Source organism: Solea solea, chromosome 5, assembly GCF_958295425.1.
Source record: "Solea solea chromosome 5, fSolSol10.1, whole genome shotgun sequence".
NCBI classification, from domain to species: Eukaryota; Metazoa; Chordata; class Actinopteri; order Pleuronectiformes; family Soleidae; genus Solea; species Solea solea.
Window position 1 is genome coordinate 22126015 of NC_081138.1, and position 24823 is coordinate 22150837.

The 24823-nt window shown below is 41.7% G+C and overlaps 1 protein-coding gene across 1 annotated transcript; it reads right to left on the reverse strand.

Moving 5' to 3' along the window:
• Positions 1 to 604: 604 nt before the first annotated feature.
• On the reverse strand, positions 605 to 24362 carry ahctf1 (AT hook containing transcription factor 1). The gene is made up of 40 exons (XM_058628852.1): positions 24172 to 24362; positions 21964 to 22090; positions 21642 to 21792; positions 21340 to 21442; positions 20478 to 20658; positions 20026 to 20233; positions 19559 to 19675; positions 18609 to 18693; positions 18365 to 18515; positions 17751 to 17883; positions 17455 to 17636; positions 17287 to 17348; positions 17057 to 17185; positions 16590 to 16680; positions 16069 to 16158; positions 15655 to 15795; positions 14589 to 14693; positions 14381 to 14477; positions 14133 to 14256; positions 13981 to 14037; positions 13532 to 13678; positions 13235 to 13425; positions 13000 to 13144; positions 12658 to 12789; positions 12383 to 12530; positions 11887 to 12037; positions 11689 to 11784; positions 8903 to 9047; positions 8554 to 8769; positions 7817 to 8447; positions 7475 to 7654; positions 7165 to 7270; positions 6954 to 7075; positions 6506 to 6816; positions 3534 to 6221; positions 2603 to 2861; positions 2348 to 2524; positions 2173 to 2261; positions 1512 to 1579; positions 605 to 1348 (listed from the first exon to the last, which is right to left on the reverse strand). The coding sequence occupies exons 2-40, from the start codon at positions 22082 to 22084 to the stop codon at positions 1150 to 1152; spliced, it is 8529 nt and encodes a 2842-aa protein (XP_058484835.1). The 5' UTR covers positions 22085 to 22090; positions 24172 to 24362; the 3' UTR covers positions 605 to 1149.
• Positions 24363 to 24823: the final 461 nt, after the last annotated feature.

Consider the following 24823-nt stretch of genomic DNA (forward strand, 5'->3'; position numbering starts at 1 on the left):
CAAATCGGTGAAGTATTCCTGAAGTGAATGTTTGTACCAAATTTAAAGAAACCCATATTGTGCTCACAGACTAAACATCAGTTCCTCTTTGATCCGGAGTGAATGTTTGTGCCAAACATGAAGAAATTCCCTTAAGGCGTTTTTAAATGTCACGAAAATGGCATGATCAGACAAGCCAAAAACATGCCCGTCACCGAGGCACTGAGGCCGTGTGAGAAAACAACACATGTGCTTAAGAAACGGACACTGGGGATAAAGAGTTATTCAAGCTTAGACATATTTATCAGGTGGCAGTCATCAAAAATAAGACATTCTACATACATTTGTCAGAAAATAGCCTATTTACCTATTTGACAGTGATTTGATTCAACAAGCCTATTATTAACATAGTCCCAAAACAACTCCAAATGCAGTGCTCCCCCTTCAACAATATACAATATCTCCGTGACGTACAAAAACGGCCCCATTCTGATGGCAATAGTGTATAAGTCTGTGTCTCTTTCACAGAAAACTCCCAAAGCTAATTTAAGACTGTGGTATCGGCAGGCTGATTAGATGATTAAATGTACTTGAGAACAATTAAAAACCTGAAAATGGACAAAACTCTTAAGCATTTATTTATTAACTTTATTTGGAACATAGCAAAAGACTATATACAAATCTAGCAGTAGAAATGTTTCATCTCCACTGGGTAAGGGTTGCGTTTCTTCTTAAATAGAAGAAACGGCAGGCCTCGAAAACCTTAAAAGTAAACAATGAAAAAGATTAAAACAACATCTGAATAAAACCCCTTAATCAGAGGCAGATTAGGTTCAGTCTCTGGATTTTATCTGTGGCAGCTTTTTGAAACACACACACACACACAATGATTTTGTTTTTCACCACTAGTTCCTTTTTGTGCCCGGCTGATTACAAAGAGCAACACAAAATGGCCACCGATCAAAAATCAAGTTGAGTGGGACAAGTAAACTTCCAAAAAAATAAAGTCCTCTCATTGCTTTTATTGTATTGTCCTACACACAAAGACAACGGCAGCGGTTTGAGGCATCTGAAGACGCAGAACCCAGAGTTTAACTCAATCCAACACTATTTGGTTCTGATCTTGAGGTGGAGCTACGAGGTTTTTGTTTCTAGACACCACCAACCTCCTCATAGTTTCTTCCGCCGTGTAACTGGTTTTGTAAAAACCATGTTCATAATGCGTTTGCGTCTGAGGTTCATGCTCGGGGCCGGGGCCTCTGCTTCTTTAACCCTCTTCTGTGACCGTGGGAGCAGATCGCCTGGGCTGGGCAGAGGCGAGATCAGGTCGACCTCTGCTTCAGGAGGCGGCTCCAAAGCGGATTTGGATCTGAAGACGGCAAAGAAAAATTAAGATGACACACGGATCAGTTACTTACTGCATGGCTGCCAGTGTAGCTGTAGCCCACACATTTCTAGTACTTAGTCTCGTTGTCAAGTCAAAATAATGAAGTGGCATTTAAGTTTTAAAAGACACAAGAAAACAATCTTACTTGGCTGTTGTTTTGCGCTTTTTTCTCGTCGTCACTTCTGCATTATCTTCTTCAGAAGCAGCTGCATCCTAGAAGATGAAGGAGAAACAAAACTCATGGTCAACGAGGACATTCACGATTTTGTTTTTTTTACTGAGGCTATGATGCACTGAGATACGGTCAGTTATTTCCGAGCAGAGGAAATCCTCTTTTATCGGCACCGTCTAACATCCTCAAAGAAATTACATTTGAGTAAAAACAGCTGGGAAAATGATTTAATAAAAGGTCGCTGCAGCAAATAACCGGCAACTGATTTGCATCCAGTTTTGCCTAATTTGCCGACAACAGTGGCTAAGTAGCACTCTACTGTCAGTGGTGTAGCTCACCATTGCATCTATGACATGAAACATTACATTTAGCAGTTGACCTGAAGCCTAAAAACAATATCGAGTCATGTGGATGTAGCCTGAAACTGGTTTTGTGCCTCAGTTTTTCTGCCACTGCTCAGGTTTTAGTGACTAAACACACAAGTCAGGGCTCCCCCTGGTGGAAGATCATGCGTGTTAACCCCTGGAGTGTGAGCTTGCACATCACCTGACATCACTTACAGTGCCCAGGGGTGAAAAACACAAATCCCGCCTCCTGCACTGTACAAGTGTGTGTGATCAGCTGCACTTCTCACCTGAAGAGTAGCATCTTTGACTTGTCTCCTGCTGCGAGTCACAGGCGCTGCAGTCTCTTCACTTGGACCAGGTGACTCTGCTCTATGAGCTGACACACAAACATAAAGCAGGTTTAAGGTGGCCATGGACAAACAGATGAACACACCGCTAAGGGTAAATAGACGCTCGTCTCACCTCTTGTTCTTCTCCGTGGCGGGTTGTAGATGATTGAATGCTCGCCCGGACTCAACTCGTCCTCTGGGGCTTCAGGGAGTGGGTCGTCTGTCACAGACGGCAACGCGTCGGCCTGCTCCAATAACGCCTTCGTACTCTTCTTGCTGGTTCTCACCATCTTTGAGACAACTACTCCTCCTGTAATTTAACAGAGTCTGCACTATAACACACCTGCTCCCACACAACGAACACAGCTCAGTCCAAAGCCAGACATACCTTCCTGCTGGAGTCTCTTGATGAGGGCGTCTGCGACGGGAGTTTCAGAATCCACCTCCAGAGGAGAGTTCAGTAAGGGGCGATCTTCCTCTGTGTCGTTCCAGAGTTTGCTTCTGGCCGGTCGACGAGAGCTGCTGTGACTAGCGTTGCGGTTTTGTTCAGACTCGTGTAGGTCATCGCCTTCGTTTGTGTTTTCGGTGGTTGTCGCTTGTCTCATCTTTTTTGCACTCTGAGGGAGTGACACAGGAACCAGTTTCACCTGTGAGTGTTGTCAATGATGACAATGGATGGATCAGTTTCTCAAACATGCAAAAAGAAAAATGTTTGACCATGAATTGATGCCTAAGTGCGTTACTAGTAATACATGAGAGTGATCATATTTCTTTCTCCAGTAGCAAGTAATCACTGCTAAAGGTATTTAGTAGGAAAAAAACACCAACTAATATTATTTACAGTGCATCTACTGTATGTTTGGTGGCAGAGGCAGGGACATATTATCAATACAGCAATAAATCGGTCCTGACTCATAGGATATGTAACAATTTCAATGCGAAAAATATGTTGCTCTTCATCAATTATGATTTTTTTTTATCAGCATCACTACTACATAACTATATCTAGAAACTAGATTGTAACAGATTCATTCACACAATTACTCTCACAGGTGCAAATGAAAAGCCTGAATTTTGAGGGGAAAAAAGGATACAATAATTGTAATTGTAATTTAACGCATTAGTTTTGGAGGGGAGAATTAGTTTAAGTCATATGAGCGAAACACGGCATAAGAAAAAAATTAAATTAAATAATATTAAATAAAGCATAATATGGATTAATGTCTCACACACACTTAAGTATAATCAATTAATAAAAAAAAATAGACAATCGGAATGAGATGATTATTAATATATTTTAGGAAATCTTCCATCCTTACTTGTGGATAAATATCGAGGGAAATTCGGCTGGACTGTCGAGTCGCCCTGCCCGGGCTGGGACTTTGCCGTTTTTTGTCCTCGTCGTCCTCCAGCCGCTCCGACTTCATCCTTCTGGAGCTGTGTTTGACGGGTGGAGAGAAATCTTCTTCCACTTCATTCTCCTCTGCCAAGCTCTTTAATGGCGTCGCCTCCACCACGCTGCTGCTCAGTATTCTCCGGCTGGATCTCCTGGGAGTGTCTGCCTTAGCACTCCTGCGTTTGGCTGGAGTGGGAGTCTTGGAGGTTGTTCGTCGTCCAAATTTCATTTGCGGCACTTCTTCTTCCTGGTGTTCCTCCTCCTCCTCGTTTATTTCACTGTCTGGAGACAAATCCTCGCTGCTACTCAGGACACTTTGGCTGGTCCTTGTTGTGGCAGGTTTCTGGGAAACCCGTCGCCTGGAAGGAGAAGAGGCCTTGGAGGTTGAAGTAACAGTGGGAAGCTGGTCCACAGCCTCCTCCTCTTCATCCTGATCTCTAGGAGTTTTGCGAGTACTTCTTCGGGGTGTGCTGGTCTGAAACTGGCTTTTTCTGGGTGTACCACGAGTTGAGACGGGGATCTTTATCTCTGGCTCTACTTTCTCATCCCCCTCAAGCTCCTCTTCTTCCTCTGGGAGAGGAGAAATAAAAGAAACAGCCTTCCTCCCTCTTGTGGTCCTCCTTGTTGGCGTGGAAGGAGCCTTCTTCCTCTGAGAAGTGGGGGTGTTTGGAAAAGGCTGTTCATCTAGTTCATTATTCACAGGTTTCTTTTCTTTTCTCGGCCTTCCTCTTGTGGTTCTTTTTTTTTCAGTAACTTCAGTAATTTCCTCTGAGGCTCTGTGGTCCTGCTGCTGCTCCTCCTCCACAGCAGTCTCTCCCTCTGCACTGGGGACAATCTGTGTGTCAGTCTCACTGGGGCCGTTCATTTCAGGTTGTTCCTGGTCCACAGCAGGTGTTGGCATTTCCTTCTCCTCTTGTATCTCAACAGCAGGTGTTGATATTTCCATCTCCTCTTGTATCTCAACAGCAGGTATTGATGTTTCCTTCTCCTCTTGCATCTCCTCAGCAGGCGTTGATGTTTCCTTCTCCTCTTGTATCTCAGCAGCAGGTATTGATGTTTCCTTCTCCTCTTGCATCTCCTCAGCAGGTGTTGATGTTTCCTTCTCCTCTTGTATCTCAGCAGCAGGTATTGATGTTTCCTTCTCCTCTTGCATCTCCTCAGCAGGTGTTGATGTTTCCTTCTCCTCTTGTATCTCAGCAGCAGGTATTGATGTTTCCTTCTCCTCTTGCATCTCCTCATCAGCAGGTATTGATGTTTCCTTCCCCTTTTGCATCTCCTCAACCGCAGGTATTGGTGTTGCCTTCTCCTCTTGTATCTCCTCAACCGCAGGTATTGGTGTTGCCTTCTCCTCTTGTATCTCCTCAACCGCAGGTATTGGTGTTGCCTTCTCCTCTTGTATCTCCTCAATCGCAGGTATTGGTGTTGCCTTCTCCTCTTGTATCTCAACAGCAGGTGTTGGTGTTTCCTTCTCCTCTTGTATCTCCTCAATCGCAGGTATTGGTGTTGCCTTCTCCTCTTGTATCTCAACAGCAGGTGTTGGTGTTTCCTTCTCCTCTAGTATCTCCTCAATCGCAGGTATTGGTGTTGCCTTCTCCTCTTGTATCTCAACAGCAGGTGTTGGTGTTTCCTTCTCCCTTTGTATCTCCTCAACAGCAGGTGTTGATGTTTCCTTCTCCTCTTGTATCTCCTCAACAGCAGGTGTTGACGTTTTCTTCTCGTCTTGCATCTCCTCAACAGCCGCATCTTTTTTTGCCACAGAGACATCAACCACAACCGAAGGGAGCTCCTCTTCTGGAGCCGATACAAAAAGAGCTGCAGTATTGGGATCTTCAGCCTGCATAACCAATTCTGCATCCTTCAGAACATTGGCCTCCTCTATCTCCTCAGTTTCCCCCATGTTTAAAGCCTGATGGCCAGTTTGGACCTTTTCAGGTTCTGATTCTAGCTCATCTACCTCCATTCCACCCAGGCTATCCATGTCTTTCCTCTGGTCATGTTGTGTGACGGTTTGGACTTTTTCAGGTTCGGATTCTGGTTCCACTACCTCCATTCCATCCAGGTGTTTCATGTCTCTTCTCTGGTCATCTTGTATGACAGTTTGGACTTTTTCAGGTTCTGGTTCTAGCTCAGCTACCTCCATTCCATCCAGGCTGTTCACGTCTTTCCTCTGGTCATCTTGTATGACTTCTCCATGAAGGGGTGTATCCTGTACATCGGTACCCAAAAGAATAACCTCAGGTTTGGCCACAGGCTCCTCATTAAGCTCATCACTAGGTTCCTCTTCTGAAGTCTGGATGAAGAAATTGGAGGACTGCAGATCATTCTCCATGGGAAGCTTGTCTGCCTCTTTATTCTCGTCCTCCTCTATATCGAGCATCAGAGAGAAGCCGCAGTGAGTTTCAGTCCTTTGATCATCAGGCACAACATTTTCCTGAATCTCGGGGAGATCCAGCGGACCATGTTGTCCCTCCACGAGCTCCAGGGGAACCAGGAGAGTGGTAGAAGGTTTGAGCTCCATGTACGATGACAGTTGCTCTTTGTCCTCCATCCCTCCTTCATTGGTACCAACTCTCACCATCACCACCTCATCCTCCATGTCCCCTTCTACCACCTGTGAAAGAAAAAATACAAAAAGATTAGTAATCAAAGGTGTAAAAGTGGGGATAGCAGGTTCCACTCCCAATGTAGTGAAAATGTGGAAATTAGGCTGCATGTTCTGAACTTGCTGTGATTCGCTCCCTAACTTCTGGCTATGGTGTCTGGTCATGCACAGCAAGAGTACGGGCAGATCAGTTAGTAACAGACAGCTTTGCAAGCCAATTAATTTATGTAAACTAGAAAATATTTGGCATTTATCCTTTAATGGCTATTAAAAGCATTGCTCTGTGTTGTTACCTTCATCTCTACAGCAGGTGTGATCAGGGAGAACTCAGCAGCCTCCTGCTCCGAGAGACTTGGCAGGAAGTGTGCGTGTCCTTGTTGAACAAACACTGAACTGGGCGTGATGGGTGGCAGGTTCCTATTGCCTTGCACCTCCTCAATGATCTCCACCTCACTACCAGAGTCTTCTTCCTCCTCCTCCTCCTCCTCCTCCTCCTCAGATTCTTCCTCCTCCTCCTCCTCCTCAGATTCTTCCTCCTCCTCATCTTCATCTTCCTCAGATGCAGGGCTAGAAAGTTCTTCACTATCGTTTACACTCACAACAGCTGTAAGAGTTAAAAAAAAAAGAAAAGAAAGAAAGAAAAGTGGAAAAGTGTAAGTGTCTGAGGAACTGGGTCACAAGGGTGTATTGTAACATTAGAACCAACAGTGTTAATGTGCATGTGTGTGCAGTCTTGCTCACAGTGGGAGTCTGTGCCTGTTGGCTCAGATGATGCCACAGAGGCGTTAGATTTCTGACTTGTGAGAACTGGGGGAGGCTCAGCAGCTGCCTGCTCCTCTCCTTCAACCTCCTCTAGTGACTCACTGGGAGAATAAAACATGGAAAATCGTTGTAACTTAGTATTAAGATGGCATGCTGTCAAACGATTTGATCTACAAAGAAGGTACTGTACCTGTTGAATGACACCTGTATCTGTGATGCACTGTGGATTCCTGAGCGGGTGAGTACAGGAGACAGATCGTTGCCAAACAGATGCTGCTGCACAAACTCTGTTAGATCTGTGGGACACCAACCAAAATCATCATCTTTCAAGTACATGTTATTTTGCTTTCTGAAAAACAATGCAAAATTTGATTTCTCAAGCCATTTTCCCAAAGCTTTGTATATTAATTACAAAAATAATTGTCTCTTCTAGCTATGTGGTGTTAATATGTAGGAAGTAGCAACGTTTTACAGTGTGACAACATAATGGAAGGACAAACCTGCTGATTGTTCCAGATCCTCCTCTGGTTCACTTGTTTGTTCTATGGCTTCACAAGGTTTCAGATGCTCAGTAATCTCTGTGGCGTAAGACTGGAAATCTTGTTCAGTGGCTGTCACTGGTTCATCCTGAGATTCGACCACAGTGGTAGCATCCATGGTCTCAGTCACCTGTTTACAAACTAGTAGGATACAAAATAAAGGAAGCAATGTTTTAGAGAGGTGAAACAAATGATTATAAAATGCAATCTCTGAAAATTCTGAGCATATGATGTCTTTGGATTTTGGTCCTTTGCAGTGCTGTTGTGAAACACCACACCTCTAACATCAAGTGACAGAATTACCTTGACTGTGCATATCCTCAGGGTCAAGGTTTGCATCATATTGTTGTTTGCTGCTTGATTCAACTTCCTGTTCATCTTCCTGTGCAGACTGAACATCTTTCTCAGCCTCCTGTTCGTGATCTTCCTCTATTAAATCTTTAAATATTGTATCTTCCTTCACCACTTCGTCTTCCTCCAGTGTAAAGATAGGCGTTTGGTCAGGGGTTGGTAAAGGCTTTTCTTCTGGTTCTTCATTTCTGGTTAGAACCTTGATGTTCAGCGTCACAACATCCTCATCTTGCTCTGTCGCTGCCTGTTGCTCTTCAATTTCCTCGTCCATTGATAGAGGTGCGTCATAGTACTCCAGGGTGGTGTCGGTGGACCGCACAGGCGTCTGAGTGGTGTCAAAGCTCAGGCTAAGTCGAGTTTGTGTAGTGTGTGATGTTCTGGTTTCTTCATGGATGGATGAGGACTCAAAGGATCTCAGGTGTGGAGAGGCAACACCACCTTCAGGAGGCAAGAACTTCACATGAGGCTGCTCCTTTCCTTCATCTACATCCTCTTCAGTAGGCTGTGCAGACCAAGTATTACCAGCAGCCTTAGAAAGTGTGGAGCCTCTGGTCAACAGGCTAATCTCACTGTCTGCTGCCACCTAGAAAAGAAAACAGAAAAAAAAAGTGTTTGGATAATAGATGCAAAATGGGATTTATTTTTTTAATTATAAAAGGTTCAGGCAAAACGCTTGGTCTTTGTCTTACCCCGTTGGTCCATTGGATGTCCTTCTCCAGTTCAGGAGATTCTGCCTCTTTGATGAAAGTGATGCGGCTTTCTTTGCTGCGGAGCGGAGGAGTGATAGAGCGACCTGGAGAAGCAGAAGGGGTGGCAACAGGTGTGGGCCTCAGGCTGCTGCGCAGGATGGACTGGGGAGTGAAGGCTGAGAAAACCGGGCCGGAGGCTGCCAAGGCTCGAGCTCGCTGAGGACACAATCACAAACAGCATAAACAACAAAGTAGCTAATACAAATTAAATCTATCCATAAAAGCACATACCCACCACCTACAAAGTAAAAAAAAAAAGAAAAAAAAGAAATCACATTTGTCTACTTGCCTTGACGACCTGTGGTGTTTGCAGGAGACTGAGTTCAGGAGCTTTGCTGATGCTTTTTGGAGAAACCCAGGAGGTGGGAGGTCTGGGTGGGCTGAGAAGGAGCTGAGGGCTCTTACACGAAGGCTGAACCACCAAGTCCATCAGCCTGCGCCACATTCATGACAAAAATAATACACAGCATGAATTAAATCTAATTTACTGGGCCAATAAGGACTTTTTAAATGACTTCTCTGGTTTTTTGGCTGGAATCATTCCCAACTATGATCAACTGGAGATCTGACAATGTGCTTTCTGATCACAAGGCTGTATTATTGAGGTCAGATTATCCTGCACTGCAGTTAAAACTTGCAGTCCTGCTCAGCTATGTCAGATTCTCAGCCCTAACTGCTGCTTTTGACCAGTTCCATTTCCCATCCCGACTGTCTTCTGTCTGATACTGAGGAGCTCAGTTCTTGGTTTCACTCCTCATACCAAACCATCATGGACTCTGTGGCTCCATTAAAAACATGCAAGTGGAAAGATTTTAAATTTAAATTTAAAAAAAAAAGGACTGCTGGCGCCATTACCACAACACTGTCAAAGAGACTAAAATGGAATACCTGTGCAACATTTTTTTGACCAACCACCATAATCCACATGTATCATTGAAAACAATCGACTCCCACAGGCTGTCTGTCTGTAAGTGTCATCTGAAATGTGCGATGACTTTCTGAACTTTTTTATTGAGAAGGTTGCCACCACTAGGGCTCTCATATTAGCTCCTGCTTCTGGACTTGCTGAATTTGATCAGTTTGAGTTTCAGTTTGTGACTCTATCCATGTTAGAGGATATTGTTGACCATATCAAACCACCTGGTTCCCTTCATGATGCTGTCCCTCCTCAGCTTTTTAAAGAGGTTTTCCCAATCATAAGTCAGTTTGTGCCATTATTAACAGTAGTGTGTCTTCTGGTGTGGTGCATGCAAATTTTAAACATGCAGTAGTGCAAGCCCTCATTAAGAAACCAGGTCTTGACCAATCAGTGTTCAGAGGCTCATTTCCAAGCTGCCTTTTATCTCAAATCTTGGAGAAAATTGTCTATTCTCCTCTAAAGTCTTTACTGGACGAGCATGAAATCCTGGATTCAAAACCCTTCATAGCACAGAATGTTAAAGGCCTTTAATGACATCTTACTGGCTTCTGATTCTGATGATTATGCTACTCTTGTCCAGCTTGACCTTACCGCTGCTTTTAATACAGTGGATCACAACATTTTTACTATTGCGCTTACAGCATCTAGTGGGCAATTGTGGTACTGCTCTAAAATGGTTCAGGTCCTATCTAGCACAGATCTATGTGTGTAAGGCTTGTGGTTCTAAATCCTCCACTCCTCCCCTGTCATGTGGGGTGCTGCAGGGCCACTGTTTCTTCCACCCTTAGAAAACATTGCATTTCCTTCCATTGTTATGCTAGTGACCGTCAGATTTATGTAGCCCTAAAGCAGAAGAATACCTACTCTGTCAAATCACTTATTATTGATTAAAGATTAAAGCTTGGATGGACCTGAACTTTTTAAATTTGAATAAAAGAAATGGAAATGATGCATGTTTGGACCCAAAGGCTCCTGCGAGTCCCTTCCTGTTGACCTGGGCCCTTTGGCACCGCATGTTAAGCCTACAGACAAATCTGGGTTTTAAGACAGACAGTGATTTTAAATCGGACCGTCAAATTGGTGCAGTAATGAAGTCCAGCTTTCTCATTTAAGAAAGTTAACAAAGGCAAAACATATCCTTTCAAAACAGCACTTTAAGACAGTAATCCTTGCCATCATTACGTCTTGCCTAGATTACTGCAATGCCCTCTATTTTGGAGTATTGTCAGTCTCCCCTCTTACGTCTTCAGCTTGTTCAAAATGCTGATGTGTGTCTTTTAACTGGAGCACATAAGAGGGAACACAAAACACCCATTTTAGCCTCACTCCACTGGCTGCCCGTGCAATTTAGAGTTCATTTTAAAATTACTTTATTTGTTTTTAATCTTTAAAGGTCTTGCCCTACCTTACCTCTCTGAGCTACTTTGTCCCTACACTCCTGCCCAGTATCTGTGGTCAGCTGATCAGCTCAGAGGGGACTGAGCTTTTTCTGTTGCTGCGCCTGGATTGTGGAACAATCTTCCTCTGCATGTTAGACATGCCTCGCCACTGTCCATATTTAAAACATACATTTTTACTCTTTGGCTTTTGACCCAATATTAGACATTGATTTCACCTCTTTTTATTGGACGACTTGTCTACTTGTGTTGTTTTTATATATATTTGTATATTCTCTAAAGTATTTTATTATTTGTTTTTTTAAAGGTCTTTTTTTCTATATTCTATTTAACTCTGATGTATAGCACTTTGTTTATAAAGTTGGATTTGACTGGATGCATTCATGTAGCATTTTAGGTTATTAATATTGACATTTTAATATGTATTGAGTGAAATACAGAGAAATAAATCAATACAATATACAGTTGTAGGTGCCATATTAAGTTTTGAGTTTAAAAAGAAATAACTTTTGAAAACAAGACAAACAAACAGGGGATTTACATGCATATTATTCAATGTTATTTTAAACACATAACATATGAAATGTAAAGGACAAAAACATTCATTGAACTCTATGTCCTAGTTCCATAATATGTCTTCAAGAGTTCCTCAAAGTGAGACCACCCATATTATAACTGTATATTACTGATGTGGAAATTTGTCTTCAACGAGTCCTTTGGTCTAATGTATACAAAATACACCACAATTTGCCAAAGTACCTTGACTTTCGTTTGGAGGTCATGGTGATGGGAGTTCCAAGAAAGGGATCAGGGAAGACTGAAGGCCTGTTGCTCGGGCTCTGAATATTAGCAACACTGGAAATGACAGAAACAAATAATAATAAAAAAAACGTTAGAAAATAATTAATAAACCAGAATAATAAAAATGTGTATGTTTGACATGTGATCCATGCTCACCTCCTGATTGGTGAAGACTGTGGTGTTGTGTCTTTGCATAACCACACCTCCTCAATCTTGGTCAGGACACTGTTGATAAATCCAGCCCTGGAGATCACTTTCTCACTTGCAGAGCGTTTTGACAGAGTTGACAGCGGCTGTGGCCGAGACACTGTAATGACAGAGGTTAAAGAACTTTCCATCATCATCATCATATTATTCCTTTATTTCGGTCACTGTGAAAACATGTTACAGCTGGTATGGGTTGGGTTCAATAGTTTGGCTCCAGAAGTAAAATAAAATACTAAAATATATTGCATTACTATATTGACAACAAGCCAGAGGCGTGTATTGTGTCTTCAAAAGAGATATTGGAAAACAAGACTGTGCATATAATTATTCTGTCTGGTCAATAAAGAAAATTAATGATGACATTTAATTCTTGAACCAGAGTGATTCTGAAAGAGAGGGGTCACTGATGAAGTGAGATGAAGTGAGTGGAAGACTTCCTTCTTACCCTCTCTGTGAATGGTGTACGGAGGCTGGTAGGGTTTTGCCCTCTCCATTGCCAGTTTTCTTTGGACTCTGGGTAAAACCTTCCCGTACTGTTCCAGTATGGCATTCCTTGTGTTGGCCCGCTCTTTCAGCTTTGGATCTCGTTCGTTCTAGAAATAAAAAAAGAAAATGATTATTAATTATATGGATTTCAAGCATCTCCTTTCTGTCATACTACAATATCACATATTTCTATCCAGTTCATGTTTTGTTGATTGCTGTGGGTGTTGAACGTACCACCAGATTGGTTTTAAGTTTGTGGTTGAGCTGCAGGGCAGGTATATAGTTGGCCTGCTGAAGGTAATGCACCATCAGTAGTTCTCTGTTTTGAAGGCCTCCAGTGCCCTGAAGAAACTTCTCCAGGCATTCCTATAAGGAAAAATCCAAGAATCGGGAGTTCAAGCATCAATTTAATAATACAAAGACACAACTAAAAATCAAGGTATAAGCAGAATCATAAATAAATGGAATCACCGCCCAGTGGTTAAACAGCATGTATGGGACTTACACATGATCAACCCTAAAACAACCCCATCATGCCAGACTTTTTGAATTATGAGATTTAAATTTGTCTCCTACCTGTTCAGCCAGACCCAGTGGGAGTTTGAGCAGTTCGGTGACAAGGCCCAGGTCCTGGCAGCTCTCATACAGGACACCAAGCAGCTCACCCTTATTTAGTTGATTTGAGTGCTGCCGTACTAAGGACCACGCTTCGATGAGACACCTAGAAAGGGTACATGCCATGTAAGAGGCACTAGCACTGGATTGCCATCATGTGTTCTTTGTTCTTGTTTCAGAATTACACTCTTCTTACCTGTTGTGCAGCAGAACAGACAGGCAGAGCTTGGCCTGGGAGGTGGAGGAAATCGCGGGCTTCGTAAACTGAAGATATCGCAGCGCAATTGCATGCTGGTCCTGGCACATGAGAGCATTCAGAACACGCTCGTGCTGCCATTTAAAGTGACACGCAGAGGCAGCTGGATGCAGGAGCAGCTCAAATGAACTCTAATTGGGTCAAAAAAGATAATTGACATTTAAAAAGAGCTAAAGGCTAAATATGAAAAATTATGTCTTAAGGAATAATATAATTAAAATGTGTAAATATATTAACCTGATGGCCGTGATGGTCCAACAACCAGAGGCCCTGCACAAGCTTTACCAGCCCAATGGGAATGGCAAAAGCTGAGGGGAAAGAGTGAATCGATGCTCCATCCTTATTGGGGAATGAATGCATGACATCCAGCAAAAGGTAAATTACCTGAGACAAAAGGTCAAGGCTTAAACAAGCAGAGGGCTTGAGTTAGTACATCTCTATTCTGAAAGAATTTATTCATTTTCTATTAGAATAACATAAAAAAGGAAATTCCTTTAAAGCCCACCTTAGGAATACTGAATTATAACCCAAGAATAGAGTCAAAACTGCAAAGATTAACCGATACAGCTTTTTGAAAATCATTACTATACCATTGCTTAGAACCAAAAGCACAATGACAGCTGCAAAAATCTGGGGAAATCTGGGGAAATTCTAAAAATGACAGATGTTTGAAATATGAAGGATACAATTGCCTGCTTGGTGGCCTCATCAATGTTGTCCAGGAGATAAATGTCCAACAACGCCTAAAGATCAAAGTCACAATCATTATCCTGCTCTTTACAATGTTGTAAAAGCAGAGGTAAACTTTGAGACACATAAAACATATGCATTTGCTTACATGCAACGTCGGTGGTGGATACTGCCCTGTCCCACCCTCATCTCTCTTCCACAGGTTGGTTAATCGTTCACCACACTGACCAACCAAACCATCAATCATCAGGCAGTCTGCACACCACTTGCCCCTGACAAGACAAAAAGAGAGTTTCAGCATCAAATGATCTTAAGTAATTTTCACTTGCTATTGAATAAATTCAATATTTCCATCAATTTTTCCATCTTTACTGCCTCTGAGTAGAGAGCACGCACTTAGATAGCCTGGTGAGTTCCTCTCTGCGTATGGTGTAATAGTTGCTGATGACTGAGTGGGTGTAGAAAGGTCTGGAGATCTGGAGAGCGTCATCATCTGGTGGGGTAGGAAGGAAGCGGCGCAGAGAGGGGGAGATATGCAAAAGATTTAATCTCAGAGAAATAAATCAGACATATCACACAAACAAATTTGCCGTTGTGTTTTTACCTGATCCCTCTGGCAGGAGGCCAGTGCGACAGAACCAGAGAACCACCTGAGCGTACTTGGATATCAGACTGGACACCATGTTCTTGTTTATCAGCCCCACTAGCCCTAAACAACAAAAACACAAACACAACTTTTTAACAACAACAACAACAACAAATGAAGCATTATAACGCATGTACTTATTTACTATATATGGTAAAGGAACAAAGGGGCAGTCACAAAACTTTGAGATGGCTGCACCATGCATGAACAGTTGGTGAAAGCTTTAGAAATAACAGTTTTAGTACTGTTTATTGCCAGTTATGTGCCATGTGTGTCTCAAAAAACACAAGGTTCCAGGAAGATAAATGCACGATAAATTATTATTATTATGAATATATTTATTGGTTGGTTCCCTGACAGTCTATTGTTGGTGTGTGACTAGGTTCCATATTCCAACCATTCCCTATCAATTTTTGGAATAGAGGTTAATTCTTCAAGTTCTCTTTGTGGATAATTCCTTAACCTAAAGTTTGTTGCCGTCTCGCTTTACTTGCATAGCTGTTATGCTTTGTCTTGCCTGCATCCGTTATTATGCAAAATACATCACTCTGTGTCACCACAGAGGAACAAAGAGTCACGTGGAGCTGATGTGTGTACGGACATGTTATACTCATATAAAGGTTTATACTTTTAATTTAGGTAACTACTTCTCACCCTCTCTTACAAATGCCTTCTCAAAGCTCTTCCCACACATACACAAAAACCTATAAAATGCAATAAACTCAAGGAAAATATTAAAAAACGTCCTCTTTGACATCAGATCCTCCGTGAAAGATCCAGTTTTATCTACTTGGTTATCTTGTCTGCAATAAGCTTTGTGTGGAACTACATTTTAAGAGTGACTTATTTAGGTGAGCTCTCTGATTGACTGATCAAATGTGCATTTAGGAATTCTTACCCATGCATGAAACGGCATTGGATTCAAACCTTTTCTGTAATACCAAATACTGGCAGAGGATTTTCACAGAACAGAGACACCAATTGCACATGTGACTGTGTGTGTGTGTGTGTGTTAACATGAGACCTTTTTGTGTGAGCTCCTGAGCTTCATTGAGGAGACAGTGGAATACGGTGCCGAGGTTACCCAGCAGCCTCTGGGTGTGCTGGAGCAACTGCAGAGTCTGAGGGTCTGTGAAGTTTGAAGAGCTGTCAAACAGCGGTGCACCTATAAAAAGCACACAAAGCGGAAAAACATAAATTACTATGAGGTGTGTGTGTGGGTTGCTCTGGGCAACTGATAGTCTGTATGAGATGAGCTTATGGTGGATTATTGGTGCAGAAGAAAACAAACATGTGGGAACATATCCCACGCAGTTGGCTTTTACATAACAAACATTTTATTTTAGCCACGTTTAATATGAACATTTCACACTGTAAAGCTATGTGTGAAAACTGTATAAATGAAAGCATAAAATAGTAGATCCCCATTTAAACATACAGATTCCATCCAGTTCCTCCTTGGTCTGGACGACTTTGTTCCAGGCCCAGTCCAGGACGTAGCGCAGGTTCAGTGCAGAGCCTGGTTGTTCTGTTGAATGACAGAAATTGAAGGATGAGCCCCGAGTCACTGATCTGCTGCGTCTCACACAGGAAGCTTAACTGCTGCTATGTTTTACGTACTGTAGGAGCTGCATTTGAAAACTGCCTTAAATAATATCAGCTAAACGAGCTAACGACTATTCCTAACTAAAGACCCTTCCGTATGAACCCTGTATCAAAACATTTAAAGCGTTCAGTAAACAAAAACTTGAGGATTGTTTTCAATATATATTTTTCTGTGAACTGAGAATAAACTCAAGAAAAGCATAGCACTTCACTTGGTGAAGTGAAAATCAAGACTTCCAGACATACTGCTCACGCGTCCTAGTGCAGCCCAAGCCTTAATGACTAAACTACAACGGACAAAAGGATTTGAAAGGATAAGAAACAGTATGACACTCTTTGTCCATGAATCTTCACCTTCTGCAGTCCACTGTTTGATGCAGCCAGTAATTAATCCCAGGGCACTGGTCTCCACCGCTGTGGATAAGATGGCATCTAGCTGCTCCTCCTGAAATCCAACATTTTGTTGCATGTGAAAATTACTATCCACACCTCAAATAAACATTATACATTGAACTCTTGTTTATTTGTAGTGGGTTACTATGGCTGGGTATTGAAGTTTTCAATATATATCAATATGAATAGCTGGACTTCCGCCTCTCAAAACACAACAAAGACTCTAACTCACTTACAACACATTTATGATTACAGGTGATACACAGGAATTTCAATACCAAGTTAACCCAGCCCTATGTGTGATACTGTCTGCATGACACATGATAAAGTTGAAGCTGCGTTGCCTGAGTTAATTTTTTTAAATGTGAACAAAAAGGAAAACAAAAGTATGGATCTCCTGGGAGTGTACTGCTCAGCTGAGCGTGTACCTGAGAGAGGCTGGAGGCCTGAGTGTCAGCCAGGCGTGATGGTAGTAGCCCAGACATGAGGCAGCGGGAGTAGCATGCGGAGATGATATCACTGGAACAAGGAGCAGCTTTCCTCAAAAAGCTCAGGGTCTGGTTTTAATGACAACATGGATGTGTAAAAATATAGTCTACTTTAAATATATATATATAAAAAAATTAGAAATACAAATCAATAAACATGAAAAACTTGCCTCTTTCTGATACCCGGGGCAGGTTAGGTGCACAATTCCAGAGTTGAGCAAACAGGTAGCATCTGTGACATTTAAGAAAAAAAAAAAAAAAATTCAAATACAAAACATATGTAAACAAAATATATTCTTTTACATGGAGGTGGTGGAACATTTTATATGCATCCTTACCGAAGTTGTAATTGGTGGGGTTAAAGTACTGTTCTGGTGGGGGGCAGGTGAAGGGCAGTGCCCTGGCCAAGCTGCGGTCATGTACCACCACATCTAGGAGGACATGTGGTGACACCATGTGCACCACCGAGTCCAGAGACCAAACTGCCAGGTAGGGACAATTTTGCAGAGACTCTCCCATTCTGACAACACAAAAGTAGAAATGAAAAGCTGCGCCACATACCACTCATGTCAGATGTATAGAAGTAAATAATATAGTAATACTAATAAAAATTAAGCATTTACACTGTATGTACCTTAAAGAGTCAGGCATCTGTGCATGGTACCAACGGTTGATGTCAAAAACTCCTATGAAGGTGGATGGGGTTCCCTGACCATAGGCTTTGACTTGCCAGCTGAAGAGAGACACGCTGGTGTCCGGAGATGCAGCTAAAAATGAAGAGATGTGTGAATGATGTGATCGAGATGACAGTAAGTAGAGACAGCAAAGAGAAAAACATTCTCCTGTGATTTAGAACACGTGGTTTTAAAGCTCAGGTCTGTAAGTGTGGAAAAGCTGGCCATAGCAGGATGCACTGTGAAATACTCCCTCCCACTGGTCCTTTGTTTCAGTGATGTACAACTCTACAGCATGTTTTGAATACCCACACAGTAAAAGCATGGGCAGGGTGCACACAAGTTGGTTAGTGATGTATGTCAGCCAATCATTCCATATATTTTTTGTATTATATACTGATGTCTTTTAAGACATGAAGAGGACTCAAACATAAAATAATAGTGTTTCAGAAATAAATTACAGACCTGAGCTTTGGTGTTGTTAAAAATGTCAACAATGACTAAAATATTCACAAAGTAGCTCCCTAAAAACCCTAAAGTCTTCCACAAGTATTCTCAGGAGAAGCATGTTAACCTTCGTTCATGCTGTCATCCCTGTCAGGATGGGATCTGAATTTCTCGATGGTGCGGCAGCTCAGCAGGCGGGTGTTTGTCGTCTGTGTCCTGAGAGGGAAACCTGTGCCACTTAGCTCCTGACTGTAGCGTTCCTCACAGTACTCCAGACCCTAAGTGGAACAGAGACAAAAAAAGGGAGAATTAATCAAGCAGGGTCAACATTTAGTGCAATTACTGGGAATGACATGATTGAATCACCAAACCTCATAAAGGATCTTCCCAGAAGATAAACACTTCCTCTCACTGAAGGCCAGCTGAAGCAGATGGAGGCTGACTGTATCTCCCTCGCTGCAGAGAGGAGAGAGGAGATAAATGGAAAATAACAGCTTGAAAAAAAAAAAAAAAAAAAAAAAAAAAAAAACATTGCCTGGATAACAGGACTGCACAATTCTGGGGGAAAAAAATAGAATATGGATTTTCATGCTTAGAATTGAGAAAAAAAATTTCTCAACAATGTTTTGTTTAAATGCCATCCCATTACATTTTTTTCCTAATTCATAACTGACCATATCCTTGGGGGGCTGTCACCCTGATGCACAAGACTAAACGGTCAAATGATCATAACTATCTACACCACCAGATTGAGGGGGAAAAAGCCAACTCCATCTGCAAGGACAGCAAAACTAAAAAAACTCTGGAACAGCTTTTATCCAAGAGCAGTAGCCTCCACCATCACAGCTCTTACCACATCACACACACACACACTTAATTTTTCTAATCAGTAGAGGAAAGGACACTAAATTTAGCAAGCAATATGGCAATAAGGCACTTTAAACGTTAAAGGTGATAATGCTTTGTGCAATTTTTTAATTGTTTTAAATTTATTTCTGCTACAAATACTTGTACTTAAAGTACTTGGTTTCTTTTTTATTTAATCTAGGTTTTAAGGTGCATAGCATTATTTTAATTTTATCATCTTATTCTGTTCTTTTGTTCCCACATTTTACTAAGAGAGCCTTGAAATTAATTAAATCTTGTGTAGACTGACAATAAAGATATTAATTATTTCATAACTACAATAATCAACTGTTGCCAAAAAGGCCAGATCAACCCCTGTTCTTAGTACACCGCCTTCTATTGGTTTTTAATAACAAACAGTCACACCGACAACAGACTGCAGCTCATACTGGTGTATGCCTGAAGAAGGACTTACAGGTCCTGAGAAGACTGGACAGCCCAGAGGTAGCAGCAGTTTCTGGGGTCATTCTCTGGTTCCTGGAAGGTGAAGGCGTACACAGCGACCCCGCCACCCTCTAACTGGGAGTGGTATCTACATAAAAACAACACAACAATGTATACACTCAAATTTGTGTCATTTACATCATAATACATCATCATACATCAGTGGTATAACATTATAACTGTGCAGCGAGGAGGCCAGCTCCAGTCCAACTGAATATCTGCAGTGATTCAACTCATCGATCTCATTATGCGATTGTGTTAGTCTGACTATGAGAAAAATATAATTTCATTTGGACTAAGGTCTGGTTTTAGTCAGAACTCAGAATTTAAAAGATTAGTTTTTTTTCTAATACTGTGTAAAAGTCATGTGTGAACCATCCGATCCTCCTCATCCATCCTCCACTCAAACAAAGTAGAAATGGTTAAGCAAAGACTCACTCTTTCTTAAGAGTCTTCATGTTCCACAGCTGTAAATATCCATTGGCAAACCCCACTGCCAGCTGGTTGGTCCTGGAGATGTACTGCAGAGCTGTGGCTCCGACTCCACTCGGCCCATTCAGTTGGAGACAAAGATGTCTACCCTGTCTGGTGCCCACTTCTCTCAGCCTGGGGATGTCTGCAGGAGACTTGGTCACTACCTGCAGGGCTATGAACAGAAAACAAAATAAGATATTCATTAACACATTTACTTGCATAAGAAAAACAGAGGTCTGCAATCGGCCATCAATGTCCACATGTTTAACCATTTTCATCCAGAGCCCATTTCCAAAAGATGGTGCAGGTTTGAGGAATGTGACATTGTTCTTATTCCAAATACTTTCTTTGTGGAACAATATACAATGCAAAGGCACAGCCTGTAAACCCAATCAATTGTTAGACCAGCTGCTTACCTGAAGCTTCCAGTTCACTCTGGCTGCCAGACAGGTCATCGAGACAAAGATCCACAAGCAGAACGTGACCAAGATCCGTAACCACAGCAGCAATGCCAAAGAACCAGCGCAAACTCTGGTGGAGGTGTTGTGTGGAAGTGCTTGCTCCGCCATAACTCACTAAAGGCTCTATGGCTGTGATCTAGATCAGAGAAGGGCAACATACAGATTTTAGTGCCTTGTGTTGGATAAGAATGCAAGATCAGACAAATTTATGTTACTGCTTTTCAAAAGTTCAAGTCCAAAGTGTTTCATTAAGTCTAAATCCTATAATATATCTCTGAAAACATGTTGTGCCACCACAGCTGATAATTCAGTTTGAGAAAAAAAAAAACAGTAAAGGCTGAAGTGATTCACCGACTGTGGTTTCTGTAAAATTGGGTGTATTCGGTGTAATGATAGGGTGTCTCAATGGAAAACGGTCATTAATGGCCCCGTCTGACAATGAACAAAACAAGATTCAAGGGTCAATACTAATTTCAGACCATAACAATTTCTGCAAAGGTATACAAACTATACACCATGTTTCACTACAAGAATATTGCACAGACAACCAGTACATTACACATAAAGCCATCTTACAATAAGATACAATGTAGGTTTATTGATCCTAATAAAGAAATTAATCTTGTGTTAGTGGAACAAGTTTGACTAACAAAACCCCAATGATGTTGGAAATTCAATGACTAAGTATTTCTCTATTACTATAAGGGCTATTTTTTTTTTTATTAATCATATATACCTACTTAGATGAATGCACAATTGGAAAATTGGCTTTATGACCATCTCAACATGTGAAGAGTAAAGAGCACAGCAAACTCACCCTGCCTGGTATAACCACAGATTTGACCACCCTTGACACTGCCAAGTCATAAAGACACAACACATTGCCCTCTGCTTCTTCCAAACCAACCAGCAGTCCAGACCTGGTCAAAGTAAACAAAAACAGAGTTACCTTTTTATGTTTGATGTTAATGATACAATTAATAACATTTATTTGTTACAAAATACAGTAATCCAGAATACCATTAAACATACACCATACTGTTGACTACAATTCATGTACACGAGTGATAAATAAAAAGATGAAGATAAGAAAGACAGATAGTGACACAAAGCACTAACCTTTTGAGCCAGCTGAAGTCTCTGGCAGCGAGGACATTGGGTGGATGCTCCCCTCCACCACTAAAGCAGTATGCTGACAGACGCTCTCCTGTCACTGCATGCACAACCTCCAGATGGGGGCCACAGGCCAGCCATGCCAGACCACTGCGACCTTTAAACAGAGACAGAAATCGGTTTAGAAGGTTGTCATATAGATTTATTTGAAGGTTGTCATTGAGCAGGGTATATATTGACATTTAAGCATGAAAATAATTTAGTTCTATAAAACTTCTGAAAGGTTCTGCCAATTTTGACAAATATGGATAATTTAAAACAGACTTACCAACAGTGAACTTCCCATGAAGAACAGAGTCTAGAGTGATTTCATCCTCACCCAGAGCATTAACAGTCACTCCAGGGAAAGGCAGTAGGCTGCTGGTGACTTGCGCAGTCAGATTATGCATTGCTCACTGTACAACCAACACAGGACATGTAGTATTTTAGCAATCAGCTTTTTTTACTTTTACAACAGCAACATTACTGATTAAGTTATGTGGCAAAATGCCATCTTATTCTGTAAATATCAAGCCATACATAATGCCTCATTAAGTAAACAATAGCCAACAGTAAAATGCAAACCTGTTGAAAACCCCACCTGAACCTGTCCAACTCAACAAATCTGCTTCATGTTTAATGCACCACATGGTTTTCACACTACAAAAGAGCTATTTCTTGGACACCACAGTTGCACCCACATTTGTCAGTCAAATGTGCTGTAAGCAAACTTGCTGAGTGACAACTGCTGCTGCAACAGAGTTTGCGCTTGCTGTCAAATGAGCAACACCACATGGCATAGTACTGCTACACAATGATAGATGTGTAGCCTTGTGTAAATGTGTTCATGTTTGTGGTACATCTTTAACAATAATCCAACAAGTCAACACATCAATTTGCAGGTTTTTGTATGTATACGTGCCTAAAATAACATACATAAGATTAAGTTGTGATTTTATTTATTTAATGTGTCAATTGGGAATGTTTGCTTTAGCTATTCAAAATAATAGTGGGTGTCATATTGTGTGGTATTGCAAATTGGGTCGCGCTTGCTCGTCATCTTTGAGTGGGTCACAAAACTCCCCATATAAAAACGTTGGTAAACACTGGTGTACTGTATACACGGTGGAGCTTTCAATGCCGGGTCAACCTGGATGGAAACAGGACACAACACTGCCCTCTGCGATCACAAAGGGAAAACACAGCAATTTCAAGCGAACTCCCGCGCAACAAGCCTGTCACTGCGCTGCCACATGCCACAGCTATATGAAACTTGAAACGTGAACACATTTCATGACAATAACAACGCAAACGAGTTCTTAGCTGTGCACTTAAACGCAGCACGATACTGTTACGGACACACCAATAGAGGCAAAAGTGCTGCAACTGCAAACAAGGTTTAAAAAATAATATTAGCTTTGCCACATCCAACATCTAACGTTCACGTGAGGGGTTTGTATGTAACAAAACGTGATACATGAACTCTCACAACTTCAGCAACAACACCCCATTGCAAACACTATAAGGAATGAATTACAAACTTTATAGTCTTACAAACGCCGGGTTGCCGAGTTATGGGAGTAATATTAGCTCGATTGTTAGCGTATACGGAGTAAGGATTAGCATATGCAGCAGCACTTTCCAGTGGCGAGCTTAGATTTTCCATAATGTAAACATAAAATTGATCGCCATCTGTGTAAAGCGTGAATTACAAGTGCTACACAAAAGTAACAGCAACGACACGTTAAGAATATTATCATGCTATTTATCCTAGGAGAAGAGTTTCTGTCAGTTACATTAGCAGGCTAACCAGTTAGCCCGCAAGGTCACGTAGGATTACAATCTGCGAGCCCGACGTTAAAGTTGAGTAAGCTAATTTAGCCTAGCTCAAGACGTGAGTGAGCATTTAGGTGACTGGGCTGGCATTGTTGTTATTCCACGTATGGACTGCTGTTAAATGATCAGACATGTGGTGCAAAGAATGCGCAGCACGGTGCATTTAACATGTGTCATTTGATATCACTGAGTTCAGAATGAGGAGTTTAAGGCAAAGTCGGGGTGGCTAGCTGGACTAGCCTTAGGTGTCTTGCTACTTTAGCTAACCTACGTTAAAACCATGACAGCCGAGATATATGTCACCAGTGGCAACATCACACACCTCTGCCAGGAGAGACACGTTTTTTCTAAACTTTGGTGTGTGAAGTACGCAAGAAAAAATGTAGTAGAGTGGTGTAGATTTGTCCAAACGTTGTGTAGCCAGATGACAAGCAACTAGCTTGTGGCTATATTAGCAACACCATCGGTAAGAGTGGGTCTTCGTGAGCAACGGGAGAACACATTTATGTTGCATAAATGCTATTATCGCTGAGTTTCAATCTGTGTATTCACCTAGGGCTGTTCCTGTGAGCTAACGGTTAGCTCTCTGTCCACTACGTCAGAAAACGTGATGCAGTTCATCACAAACTGCTGCCACCATTAACGGACACGAGACACTGACCTGTCCGGTGATGTTGACGGCTTTAGTGAAGCCACTGATGTTTCGTTTCCCTTGACAAGTCTGTGGATACCTGCTTTCTCGTGTCATAATCCGTTGCTTTTAAGTACACCTCATGCGTAAACGCCGCGGACTTGATTCCTGACGTCTACAGCGGACTGAAAGGAGAGTAGCGCTTGATGCGCGTCTTCTTCGGCATCCTTGGTAAAAATGGTTCATTTCAGCATACTGCCCTCCTCTGTTTGGGGTGTAAATACTACTGTTGGCACCAAATTCTCAAATCCATCGATTATTATTTTTTTCTTCTATTAGTTGTATTGAAGACTGTAACTAAAGACTGTTTTGTTAAAAAAACCAAAAAACAGTAATACAAAAAGGAATGTGTCCACAATGATTAAATGTATTTGTTTACATTGTGTATGACTATTTTCTGAAAAAAATACACTAATAAACACTTTATTTTGTGTTAACATTATTTGTTTACTATTTTTTTCTGATACATTCAACGTCCACATTAATTCTTTTCAATCCATCTTCTACCGATTCATCCTCTACATGAGGGTTGCGTGGGGGTGCCAATCCAACTGACCAGTCTTGTATAAAGTACCTAAAAGGGATACTCGAGTAAAAGTAACATACCAGAAAATGATTTTGG